General features: G+C 48.0%; 2 protein-coding genes across 2 annotated transcripts in view; one reads left to right on the top strand and one right to left on the bottom strand.

Moving 5' to 3' along the window:
* Positions 1 to 5,456: 5,456 nt before the first annotated feature.
* On the bottom strand, positions 5,457 to 7,876 carry snrpc (small nuclear ribonucleoprotein polypeptide C). Its single transcript, XM_056606021.1, has 6 exons — positions 7,761 to 7,876; positions 7,329 to 7,371; positions 7,130 to 7,238; positions 6,877 to 6,936; positions 5,929 to 6,039; positions 5,457 to 5,599 (listed from the first exon to the last, which is right to left on the bottom strand). The coding sequence occupies exons 1-6, from the start codon at positions 7,766 to 7,768 to the stop codon at positions 5,481 to 5,483; spliced, it is 450 nt and encodes a 149-aa protein (XP_056461996.1). The 5' UTR covers positions 7,769 to 7,876; the 3' UTR covers positions 5,457 to 5,480.
* Positions 7,877 to 8,416: 540 nt separating this feature from the next.
* LOC130402538 (protein ILRUN-like) overlaps positions 8,417 to 13,565 on the top strand; it is a 6,568-nt gene continuing 1,419 nt past the window's right edge. Inside the window, exons 1-6 of the mRNA XM_056606740.1 lie at positions 8,417 to 8,722; positions 9,570 to 9,724; positions 10,090 to 10,287; positions 10,967 to 11,161; positions 11,216 to 11,319; positions 12,875 to 13,565. The exon at positions 12,875 to 13,565 is cut by the window's right edge and continues 1,419 nt beyond it. Of these exons, the coding sequence (XP_056462715.1) occupies positions 8,565 to 8,722; positions 9,570 to 9,724; positions 10,090 to 10,287; positions 10,967 to 11,161; positions 11,216 to 11,319; positions 12,875 to 12,910 (846 nt within the window). The 5' untranslated portion in view covers positions 8,417 to 8,564 and the 3' untranslated portion in view covers positions 12,911 to 13,565. The remainder of the gene's footprint in view (positions 8,723 to 9,569; positions 9,725 to 10,089; positions 10,288 to 10,966; positions 11,162 to 11,215; positions 11,320 to 12,874) is intronic.

Genomic DNA, 13,565 nt, shown 5'->3' with positions numbered 1-13,565 from the left:
GCAGAACACTTCCACTGCAGCTTTGTTCCATTTCCCCTCTGTCTCTGTTCTCAATTAAAAGTAAACAGTTTGAAGATCTCAGGCTACCAGTTGGTACAGTGCAGTCTGATGGGCGGGCTGATTGGTCGATGCATCCATCAATCGATCTGGCAACAGGGTGGACATGCCCACTTGTGATGTCACTATAGAGGGTCTATTTTGAAATGGGTTTTGGCTAATTCGCCGACTCACATCTGGTGAAAAATCGATTCAACAGGTGAACCTATTTAGGTGTAAGAGTAGGGTAGTTAGAGAACTGTCAAACCCGGCAACCCTTTAGGACATTTACGATGAGCTACTAACACTGACCATACCAACTTTTAGAAATGTGAAAAAAGGAGGCTTTCTTTAAATATATACGACTTTAAACAACCGCAGGACGGCAGACTGTCACTCCTGTCCTTGTTTTAACTCAATTAACAGGTTCAGTACACACCTTGCTTTGTTGCATTTTACGCAATAGTTTACTCTCGCTCAATGAACCCCCGTCATACTGTAAGTGGCATAGCCCAATCGTAACCCAGTCGTAAAAACGACTCAAACCATGCGAACTTCGGCCGATGAATAATTAACACGTCCACCGTTGCTACCACACATCTCTAAAAGCCGCAGGGGCCCCGGGGGGATGGGGGGCCCCGAGTGCGGTCGCTGCCACAGACAGCACTGGCGGCGGTGGCAGAAGCAGCAGCTGCCCACTACAGCTTTGGCAGGCGGCGGTGGTGGTAGAGCGCCTGAGTTCTGTCAATATACGCCGCGACCTGGCAGAGGATCGACTGTTCTCGGATCAGACGTCTCTTTCATTAGCAGCCACCCTTCCGCTCACTTTGTGTGACTCTGCAGACTCAACAGGCTTGTACCGTTCTATTCTGACGCCGGTGTTCTGCCAATGCGACCCGTCGAGTCGTGCTACCTGCGCATGCCGACAATATTGATCCCCGGCGTAGCAGTGGTCGTAAAATACACATACTACTCGGACCCTGCTCTTTGCCCTCACTCACCCACTCACTCACTCACTCACTCACTCACTCACTCACTCACTCACTCACTCACTCACTCACTCACTCATTCAATCGCTCACTCTCTCTCTCACTCACTCACTCACTCACTCACTCACTCACTCACTCACTCACTCACTCACCCACTCACTCATTCAATCGCTCACTCTCTCTCTCACTCTCTATGTCTCGCAATCTCTCACTCTCTCACTCCCTACTCCGCAGATCCAAGATCAGTCGGTAATGTCTTCCCTCAATCCGACAGATTTTTAGGTTAGGTTCATAAAGCTGATGGCTGGCCAACGCAAATCTGGGAAAAGGGGCGTTTCACTTTCTCTCGCTTAATGTATGTTTCGACCAATTATGAGTCTGTTATATGTGTTCGACCAATAATGAGAGTATAATGTGTTTCGACCAATCATGAGACATTAATATGTGTTTCGACCAATCATGAGATGGTAATATGTGGTTTGACCAATCATGAGCCTGGAGGCGGGGATCTGTATGCACATTATAGGTGAAAATGAGCTCGGCCAGTAGTAAATTGTATAAAAGAGTCTGTAAAGGTTTCGCAACAACACCGTATCGGACTGGCCATGGAGAAAGAAGGATTAAAGACTCCCCCTTGAGCGCTTCATCCAGCCACGGATAAGAGTTTTGTTCTATAAAATATCTGCCTCAGCGAAACAGGAAACAATGCGTAGATCCGGCCCTTTTGGTTCCTGGTTTCCTGCCCAGGCTCTGTGGGCCCTCCCCCTGAGCTTCAGCTGTAACACAGCAGAACACAGTAGGACCGCTGGATCAAGTCTGACGTGGGAACATTAGAAAACCAATAAAACCTAACAAAAAACATTATAGTCAGATCACACACACACACACACACACACACACACACACACACACACACACACACACACTGCTTGCTTTATGCTGTATTTGCACAGAGCGAGGGCCAGTGGCTGGGACCCCCTGCTGGCTGCTGCTGTGCACTACACAAAGGTTTCTCATCACAGCCGAGCAGAATGGATATTGATCCCTGACTGCGACCAACCGCATTACCTCTGCGGTGGCAGCGTCTCCCCGCCGACCGAGTGGAAGAAACACAAAGAAAACGGCGAGAGATAAAGGCAAGAACAAAAACAAAGAATAGAAGAAAGCAATTTAACCACCGAAGCAATTATAAATCGCCGTCAACCGTCGTGGGACTCTAACCCCGGCTAAGAGCGAACTTTCTCTTCATCGAATCCGCACCCCGCCTGCTCTCTTACATAAGAGGTGGGTTATTATTAAGCGATTGGCCATAGGGAATACGGCTCTGGTCATTGTCATTCATCCCCCTCTACTGCGACGGCCTGTCGGCCTGTGTGAGTGCGTGGTTTAAATAGCGACGAGCCGTTCTGCTCCGGGAAGCCCTTTCAATCAAGATAAAGGCCAGTGGATGGAAATGAACCCGACGTGAACCCGACGCGAGCCGCCGGTCCGATGGAGGGCACGTCTGACGGGCCTGCGGACACAGTCGGCCGGTCTCTGATCAGCCGGTGATGCGTCAAGAGCTTCGCTGAGGATTTAGGCAGCCTAGCCTCCCTAAATCCTCGGCTCCTGTCCTGTAGGCCTACACTTCTGTGTGAGTGGAGGCCTGGAGGGTAAAGGAAAGCTAATTTCCTTTATACTCTGTGTACAAGACACTCTTGGGCCATAGAGGGAGGAGGTCCTGGAAGTCATACATGGTTGCGTGTTTTAGTAGATCTGGAAATATTTGACCCACATGATGACCAACCTTCAGCTGTAGCAATGCGTTGACTAGGATAGAAAATTAGTACCCTCTTGATGAAAGGGGTGAGTTATATCTCAAAGGGATTTCAAACAGGGGGTTTTCTGATATAAGATGAGAGTGGGTAGACCTGCACTAAGGTAACTTTCTCCCTGCTGACGCAGCCATCACATTCATTCAGAATGAGTTTAATCAACCCCTGGATTTTCAGTTTCTCTCGAATCCATATGCTTCCCGGGGACCATGGAAGCACTTCTTGATGCCAGCTAAACTAATCTGTCTTATGTCTATTTATATATACCTCAATTATAAATAATTCAGTACACTAAAGATGTGTGTGTGTGGGGTGGGGGGGTGGGGGGGCATGCTAGTTCTACTTCCACGGGCCCAGAGATCCTACGTGCGGCCCTGTGCACTTGGAGAAAACAGTTTTGAATGCCTCTCAGGATGGCTCTTAGAGTTTGGTATCAGGGGCATTAATGCAAGTCAGTGGCATGAAAGGAATATCAAAGAGGTAGATGTTAAGCAGCCCATCGCGGTGGCAGGCAGCACAAGACGATGACTCTGCTTTTTACTTCCCCTGCCCCTACGGACATTTGCCTTTTGTTCTGAGGGGAGGAGGCTTCAATCAAGCGAGACACGGATTAGGAGGATCATGAGGGCCGGGGTACACCCTGGGCTTCAAGTACATCCGAACAACGTACTTGTTCTGTTTCATGTAGAGGGCAGAACAGTGCTCCTTAATTTACTGTCTTAAGTTCTACTTTCCCGTTCACCTTTCACCCACTTTGAAGATCAATGCATACCATAATTAAATGCATGTATGACCCTGTTCCCGTTTGCTCTTATCGGAGACGACGTGCGCTTAAAATTCGTCACTTCGACAACCATTTTAACCTTTTTACCTCCTCAGCTTCTTGTGAGCCTGCGTTTCCCTCCAGGCAGCGATCCACTTAATGTCCATATGGAATATTCATAAAGAGCTCCTGAGATTCTGCACTGGCACGTGGACATCATCACGGAGCGACATAGAGCATAAAATGTGCATTAGCATGGTCTTATTCTTGTCCGACAGATGGAGCGGATGTTTGGAGTAGGGAACGCTTCCACTCTCCCGCTAAGGCGAGTGATTTACCGAGTTCTCCTCCGAGGTTAGACAGGGAACGTCTCCTGTTGAGTGATGCGTGCTTGGAAGGGGAACTCTGGACAATGTCCGGAGATCATCCGAGAAAATGGTTTATGATTGTCTCAAAACGTGGACTGTTGTGTTACTGCAGACAAGAGCATTGCACCCATTTATAATAACGTTTCACTATGTGTGCAAGCTTTTCATTTATTTCAATCAATTTATGTAAATAGGAATATAATTTACAATGCATAGAAGACTCAGTATTTAAGTGATCCATCTGTGATTCAAAGCCATTTAAAAAAATCGACCCGTTTAGTGATATGAAATTTGTCCTTTTGACAGAAGCGTAAACTTGTCCAAAAGTTTTGCATTGCCCAAAGAGCCTTAGAATAAGTGTATTAAACAATGCAGCCTCAACCCAAAAAGTGCAAGAATTCTTCGAGCACAAAAAAATCTAATAAGCAAACTTCTTAAAGTACTACAATATAGATCCAAAAGATAATTGTATACATTTGTTCATCACAAGTGGGAGTGTACCCAGGAGAATGATGGATGGATCAGCCAATCCCGGGGACTACTATTTTGTAATCTGATCCATCAAACCTTAAAACAGGGGGCCTTTAATTAACTCACGAGTCATACTGCACTGGTTCTCTAGCGCCCTCTACTGGGCACATCAGGATGTGCTCCAGAGAAGCAATCAAACGCAACACAGCTCAGCATGATCAAGTTGTGGCCACACTTAGCTGCACCCCCTCGGAGCACAAAATTTCTCCAAAAGATTAACATTGAGTCATTCAACAGAAGCTTTTGTCGAGAGCACCCAAAGTTGAGTTGAGGTAGGGTTTATGTTGCCTATGTATGCATAGGTAAATGACATGAAGCGAACCTGGTACATTTCAGGTAGGAATCGAACACCAAAGATAGTATACCCTCCATTGTGAGAATCAAGAACCTTCCAAACGCATTAAAAACATTTGCCCATTTATCAACTAAAGGTTTGGATACATGTATCCACCCAAAGACATTTATAATAAATTAAACATTAAATATACATTTAAAACCATGCATTAGTAGTCATGTGTTACAAGCAAGCTTTTAATGTTACGTCGAAAATCACTGAACATTGTATGTTGAGGCAACACTGGCCTCAATGTATGAAATCACAATTCAGACAAGAGATGTTCAAAAACTATTGTTTATTTGTCAAAACAATACAAATGAACACAATCCTAAAACATTTCAAAAAATGTAATCAAAACGTGACGTTTACAAATTGTAGCTATAAACAAGAGGACATGTGTGCCATTTTATTTAACAAAAATCAACTGCAACCCAAATCACAACTGCGTTTCAAATCAGGTGACAAAATACAGTGACTGAAACTCTGTGTGACCGGATCGGAATTAAAACGTTGAAAAATAAACCAAACACTGAAAACAGGCCAAGTCCGTAGCAGAAGCATGTCGCAATGCTTCCTCACAAGACGACAAAGGGAAGAGAAACAAAAAAGGCGTTTTAAAAAATTTAAAATAGAAAAACGTTTTTATCTGTCTGGTCGCATCATTCCTGGGCGCACAGGCATCATCATAGGTCGGGGGGGCCGCATCATGTGGGGAGGTCCCGGCATCATCTGCATGTGGCCTCCCATTGGGGGCCGCATGCCTGGAGGGGGAAAGCAGGTTGCAGGTTACATCACCATGCATTTACTGAACGTACTCTCGGAATCGACACCTTTGTAATCTCTGATTCGGCAGTCCTGCGTCTGATCATGTCATAGCAGAACCTCTGGTGGAGACACTTTTCAGAAGATTTGTGTCCAGGCAAGAGGAATTTGCTCGTCGTTGCACTGGGAAAGGTTTACTAGTGCTGGCCAAGGGCCGAATAAGTGCACAGTGATCTCCACCCAGCGAAAGGAAGTGAAACGTCCCACATCTGTTCTAGGGACAGCTGTGTCCGTAGAATCCAAACAAGAAGTTGCAGATTTGACGTACCCATTCCTGGACCGCCGGGCATCATTCCGTGGGGAGGGGGGCCCATCATTGGCATCATGGGGGGGCCTCCCATGGGGGGTGTGGGAAGCATGCCTGGCCGTGGGGGGCCACCTGGGGGACAAAGGTGAAGCGTTAGGTCAAGTGAGGCCAGAGGTCACACTCTTTTGAGCTCATAATTTTCCAGGGTGTTTTCCATAACATTTCTGTGATCATCGAGGTTCATGTTTCACTGTATGAACTTATCTCTGTTGAATGAGTTTCATAAAAATGTTATCCATTTGTTATGCATTAAGGACGCACCATATTATGTCCTGCATTATTTCAGAACAGACAACAGATATTTAGCTGCGTGTGGATTCAACAGAACGGTTCTTATGGAGGCGGCGGGCGGCCAAATATGCTGGTTAGCTTATCCTGATTGTTGAAGCTAGCATGAACGGTGCTAGTGTTGCCAAAATAAAGATAATGAAAACTTACGTTAGGACCACGTGTTCAGTAATGTAAAGAAGGTCTTCAATCTGACTGATATTTCATTTGAATAGTCAAATTGCATTTCACACAAGTACCTCCTCAATATTCTTTAAGCTCATAGCCCACGCACACTTTGATTTCAACGGGTCAATTCATGGCTGCCCTCAGACCAACTCATCCCCATTGTAAATGTTTGTTATTTTAAGGGTACCATGTCCCGTAGGTATTAGTATAGTGAGTCCAGCACTAAAAACATGGTCTTGTGCGATCTGTGCCGTGCACATACACGCCTACATCCTCACCATCGTAAAGACATATGCCTTAATCAATTTGTTTTGGGGGGCTTCTTTTTTTTTTTTTTTTAATGCTCTAGTTAACAATGTACTATTGCATTTTGATAGATACTGCATTTGCTTCATGCCCACTATTGTCAGTGACAATCGACAGTAGTTTGTCAGTCAAACGCTGGTCACGTACCTGGTGGAGGGCCTCCAGGGAAAGGCGTTGGAGGAATCTTTCCTTGTTGGAACGCAGCCGCTGATGAAGTCAAAAGAAAGGAGAAAGATGGCATTCACTCGAGAAGCAAAAAATAGCAATCCATTCCTATACACCTAATAGGTTCTCCACACACAGTGCTGCCATTGTTTTCCCATTACTGGGAATTACAATTTCAGATACAAGATTAGAGGGTAGTAGGTCTTAATTTGATCAATTATAATCAACCACATACTCGTTTTATCGATGAGGCTCTGGGCCTGCTCCTCCATCCATTTCTGATAGTAGTCCTTCACATTCTCTTTGTGTTTTCGACCACTACAGTGGGTTTTCCTCACCGACGGCTGGAAGGGTCAACAAACAAGATGAGTGGACTGGACGGATATATACATAGTTGATAAAGAGTTTTATATTGAAAATCAACCAAATCTCACCGAGTCATGTGTGAGGTAGGTGTCACAGTAGTCACAGTAAAACCTAGAGGCACGTAAGGAAATCCTCAGGGTTAGTAACCATCACATCCACAATGAATTAGGCAGGAATACAAACACCACCAAAAAAAAATCATGATTGCATGCATTTCACATGAGAGCTCAGTGATACACGCAATACAGTTAACGGGGTGTATAGAACACATATAGGTGGGCTCGTAGGTGCAAGTGTGATTTGAATGAGCAAATTTAGCTTAGCAACATTAGCCTAGCTAAAACGCCGAGCCAATCCACGGAAGACCGAAGCATACAAATTACCAGGATACTCTCAAAAAAACACCCACAACATCAAGTTCTATATTGCAGTACATTTAAAGGTTATGCGAGTCAATATCATGTTTTAACCACGCACAAAGTGTCAACCCGTTAACTTACTTCGGCATGCTTCCCGGTTAGCTTCACCGAGCGACGATCCGGTGTAGCCGATAAAACCCGTCGTGTTGCACACGGAGTTTAGGATTGGTTCCGCCCGCGGAGAATAGAAAAGAAACGTAGCCGGGAACACGCATGATGCGCCCATTTAAACCCGAAACTCTGATGTATCACAGTGGACTTTTTTATCATATTCTATAAACATTAATTGGCTGATTTTATAATATAGCAAGTAAGAACAGTAATACAATAAACTGTGAAGGCCTACTCCCTCTCATTTGTCCGAAAGATAGACTTTAATCGAAATAAAGAATATTATATTATTTTCAATACATCTTCCACGCGTTTCACATCACATTATATATTAATATTTTGGGGTATTATTACTTTTTTCGAGATTTGTTACAACTAGTCGATTTAAACTTTGATGAATCTGCCACCCAATCAAAAGCCGGGTTTCGAATAGCAACAGATGACGTCAGAGTCCTCGGCGATTCACGAACGCTGACGTACTACCCACGGCGTAGTAACGTCAAAACGTCCCTCACACAGTGTTGCCAGATTGGGCTAGATTTCCCGACCAATGTGGCAACAGGCTGGAGGCACCCCGCAGTTTTAAGAATCTGGCAACACTGTCCCTCACACACCGCGCCACCACCATGCGTACTGACGTTGTTGTTGTTGAGCTCCGGTTGTTATGGCTGAGGAGAGAGGCCTCGGAATAGACTAGAGTGCGGAGGATCCCCGCCGGACCTCCCGGACCCTCGGACCCCCTCGGCTCGGCTCCCCGGGACCTCGGCCGTCGCCATGGACGGCATGGACATGGACGTGGACGCGGAGCTCATGCAGCGTTTCAGCTGCATGGGCACCACGGACAAGGACGTCCTCATCTCCGAGTTCCAGAGGCTGCTGGGCTTCCAGCTGAACCCGGCCGGCTGCGCTTTCTTCCTGGACATGACCAACTGGTGAGTCCGCGGATCCCACGACGGCCCTTGCTCCCGGACCATTAGTGGGTGCTGGGTCGCGTCCCCCCCCCTCCCAGTCTGTGCGTAATTAATGCATGTGTTTTAAATGCGGTGTGATGCGTAAAGCACCAGTCACTCCTTCCTCGTTCCTCGTTCCTTTTTGTTGCATAACAACTTCGTGCAGCGAGTTGACATTCATGTTGATCTGAGATGTGTTTGAATGGAGAGTGATTAGTTTGCTTGTAACTTGGGTTAAAGGTAACAACCGCAGGCAGAAGCGATCTTGGCCTTTCAGATTCTGATCGTCCAACATATTGCACAATCGATGGGAATACTGTAGTTTTCCACCTCTAAGTTTGTTCACTTCTGGTCACTCGGGGATTCGAACACAACTCATGCATGGCAACGCCGTGATGTTAGGTAACCCGTCGTGATGATGAACGTAGGGCTGGTAACAAGTGGTTGTCACCTCACGGTTGTTCTCCATCGCTGTTCAATTTACAATCATAGATCTGCACCAGAATCAGAAGAAAAATAAATATGATATTGAACATTTCAGTGGGCAAAAACATAAATATGTTTATTATTATTTTTGTCACTGATGATGTTGCTTGTCAATTAAATAGATGGTGATGTAAATGTATTAGTTTGAATGATAAAAAAAAGGTAATACAAAAAATCGAGCAAACATCTCAAACAAATGTTTCCACAAATGACAAGCAAATGTAAAATGTGCTGTCTGATCAAGTGATAAACCCAGAGACTAATGAGAGTTTAATGTTTGCCCTGGGCCGATACTTTAGCTTACTTAACCTCCGTTCGACTGAATCCCATCTGTCTCCACCAGGAACCTGCAGGCTGCGATCGGTGCGTACTACGACTTTGAGAGCCCCAACGCCAAAGCCCCGGCCATGTCCTTCGTGGAGGACGTGACGATCGGGGAGGGGGAGTCCGTCCCCCCAGACACAGCGTTCACTAAGACCTGGAGGATACAGAACACGGGTGGGTGTCCGGTCGCACCACGGGGGGGGTCACTGATTAAACCATGGGAACAGAGGTCGGACGGCCATGTCCCGATTCGTAAACCTCTTCTCAGCATGACTCCCAGCCTCTGGGTACTATCGTCTGAAGGTCACATCCAATCTGTCTGTGCTGGACCTGTCTGTGGTGAACCTGTCTGTGGTGGACCTGTCTGTGGTGGACCTGTCTGTGGTGACCTGTCTGTGGTGACCTGTCTGTGGTGACCTGTCTGTGGTGAACCTGTCTGTGGTGACCTGTCTGTGGTGGACCTGTCTGTGCTGGACCTGTCTGTGGTGGACCTGTCTCTGACGTCCATCCCTCTGATACCTGTGTCCTGGCCCTCCCAGGCGCAGAGTCGTGGCCGTCCGGTGTGTGTCTGAAGTACATCGGCGGGGACCAGTTCGGCCACGTCAACATGGCGCTGGTCAGGTCCCTGGAACCCCAGGAGATGTTTGACGTCAGCGTGCAGATGCACAGCCCCGCCGCCCCGGGCATGTACCAGGGCCAGTGGAGGATGTGCAACGCCACCGGACTCTTCTACGGAGGTGGGACATACCAGCGACAAACACTTAATATTCCGTTCATTAATTTGGCATTTAAAGGTGTGTATACATTCTGGATTTTAAATAAATGTAGTGCATATAAACAGTGCTTTTCTATCCAGTGGCCACTTTACAATATCGCCTAACATTCACCCGTTCACGCACACATTCACACACCGACGGCGGTGTCAGCCACGCAGGGCGACAGCCAGCTCGTCAGGAGCAGTCAGGGTGAGGCGTCTCGCTCAGGGACACCTCGACACTCCGCTAGGAGGAGCCGGGGATCGAACTAGCAACCTTCTGGTTACCAGCCGACCCGCTCTACCTCCTGAGCCACATAGGGTCCTCGGTGTTATAAAGACCCTAATGACGGTTTCATGTTGATCTCTCCGTTCGGTTCAGTTCGGTTTATCTTTGTCGTCCGAAAAGGGAAAATTTGTCTTGCAGTCAGGTACACACAAACAGCTCAAGATACACACGGACACACAACAAAGAGACAGACATTGATTGAACTCTGTATGAAGAGTCCGCCACGTTGTGTCCTCTCTGTTATGAAGTCACTAAAGCCGGGGACCGGCTTTAATGACTTCATAACACAGACGACACAACGTGGGGGACTCTTCATGCAGAGTTCATAACCGGTCTCTCCCCCGCCCCCCCCCCCCCCCCCCCCCCCCCCCAGACGTGATCTGGGTGATCCTGAGCGTGGAGGTGGGCGGTCTGCTGGGCGTGACGCAGCAGCTGTCCTCCTTCGAGACGGAGTTCAACACGCAGCCACAGCGCCACCCGCAGGGCGACTTCAACCCCTTCGCCTCGCCGCAGAAGAACAAGCACCACCACCACCACCACCACCACCACCAACAGGACGGGGGCGGCGGTGGGGGCGTGGAGAGGACGGGGCTGAAGGACGGCGGGGGCGGGGGCGGGGGAGGGGGCGGGGGGGGCCCCTGGGAGACGGGGCCGGGGCCCCTCGGGACGGAGCCCAACGGGGTGGACCTTCAGAGCAGCCGGGCCCCGGGAGTCACCTACGGACAGGTGAGAGGCCGACGGGGTTAGCCTGCTGAGGGGGTTGAGCACACAGGGCAGGAAGGGAAAAAGTAAAAGATAGAGCATCCGGTCAATTTTCAAAATAAAACACAATACTCCGCTCATGTAGCCTATCACAACCTCGCATCAACACTACGTCACGACCGGTGGCACCAGGTCAGAAGTCAATCAATCAAAGGGTCTCAGAGGGTCGGCAACATGGACGACGAGAGGCTGATTGTCGAAGTGGAGCAACATAAAATAATTCATGAAATAAATCATCCTTTTAATACTGATAATGTCAGAAAGGACGAAGCCTGGCATTTAATTGCAGTCGTTTTGGGAGTGGAAGGTGAGTACATTAGGTTTAGGATTATCGCGTGATCTCGCGTGAATACGGCTGGTTCGCAAGGCAGCGCTACGCTGCCGTTACGCGCCCGGTGGAAGGGCGTGTAACGGGCAGGAAGGGCAGAGTTCGCAGCCGTTCCGCGGCGCGTACGTCCCCGGTGGAAATCAGGCGTAAGATTGCTCGGGCCTGAAGTCGACGTGAACCAGATGCCATATCACTACCGGCGCATTGGTTCATTTAAATGTTTAAAAAGAGGACAAAGGTAACCGTAAATAAATATATATATTTATTGTATTTATATATATTTAAACCCTCTAGTGGGCGCTGTTATTCAAAGTCTTAGAATACAGTGAGGGTGTTAATCTCTTACTCAAGCGGGGGCCGAACCTGTAACCCTGATGCTATGCTCCACATGGCAGGATCCTCATTTCTGGCTTGAAAGTCAACTAAAAAGGTCATGTTCAATCATTTACTTTAGATAAGATTCAAAGTTATCTGTGTATATGTGTTAATTAATCGGATTCCTACTGATAACATTGAATCACCTTAGAGTCTGATTGTTCTAACACAGACAGGTTTTTGAAAGTTTGATCCTTTCAAAGCTTTTGACTTACTGCTGATTGATAGTGATAAGATAATGCACGCTGACCTCTAAAACGATGCTGATGAGTTGATACACAGTAACGTGATTATTGACTGTTCCCATGAATGGCTTGGTGGTGTAGTTCTCTGCATCACCACCGTGGGGCAGACCTCAGCCGAGATCTTCCCGTATCACCGCTAATCCAAATGTGGATCAAAGTCACGTTCTAGATCTCTCTGTGCGTGCCAAGTCCCGGGCTGCGCACAAACTGGTTTGTCCTGGACTTTATCCTTTTTCTCTGCTCTATCGTTGCTATTATTTTATTCTTGATATTATCACTATCAACACTTCCTCCATCCTATCATGGGAACTTGGAACATGTGAACTGTGAAGCTCCCCAGGCCAAACCGTTACTTTCCACCACATTAAGGCAGATTCAAGGTTAAAATGGTTCGGTCTCAGAGCACCCTCAGGCCAAACGGTTCTCGCCCACTCCGGTTAAAACCATAACGTAACTGAACTGGTAAAACAACCACAAATTTAGTTCTAAAATCCCTAGTGAATAGTGAATTAAGCAGCCGTTTTGTTGTTGTTGTTGTTGTTGTTGACGTTGTTGGCCGGTGTTCCCCCAGGGCGTCGGCGGGCCCTTCCCCTCCGGACAGAGCTAGGAGCACGGGGGCCCCCCAACAGGGCGGGGGGGCCCGGAGGAAGAGGAGGGGTGTGGCTAGCGGAGGAGGAGGAGGAAGAGGAGGAGGCGGAGGAGCGTGTTGACCCGAGGCAGGGTGAAGGGACAGTTGTCCTCTATTGACTCTGTGACAGCACCCAACCCTCCCGGGACCCCTAAGAGCCCCCCCGGGGCCCCCCAAACAGAGACACGAGCCACGGCTACACAGACACCCAGACCTCCTCCGCGGACGCCTGGTTTACTTTAGGGGGGGGTTTGAACCCCAAGGGGTGACGTTCTTTATGTTTCCGCGGTGGGGTATGAAGTTTAAAATATCCCAAACGCGACCGTCGACACCTCTGAGACGGCACCGGCCGTCCGAAGAATGGACCTTCCTGATTGGCTGCGGTGTGCCTGGTGGTGAGCTGTGATTGGTGCTGTCTCTGGGGAGCGGTGTGATTGGCGGTTCAGAGGGGATGGTGGTGGGTTTGACACGCATCATCAAACCAAGGTTGACTCAAGGTGGAAATGAATGAGTGAGTGAATGAATGAATGAAGCCGCAGCGAAGGCGAGATGTTTACGGACCGTGCCGCTGTGACGTCATCAGGCAGTGGATGACATCACACCGTCACATCCCAGCGTGGTTCATCACCAGAAG

The sequence above is a fragment of the Gadus chalcogrammus genome, chromosome 13, assembly GCF_026213295.1.
Source record: "Gadus chalcogrammus isolate NIFS_2021 chromosome 13, NIFS_Gcha_1.0, whole genome shotgun sequence".
NCBI classification, from domain to species: domain Eukaryota; kingdom Metazoa; phylum Chordata; class Actinopteri; order Gadiformes; family Gadidae; genus Gadus; species Gadus chalcogrammus.
This window is presented reverse-complemented; position numbering and strand designations above follow the sequence as displayed.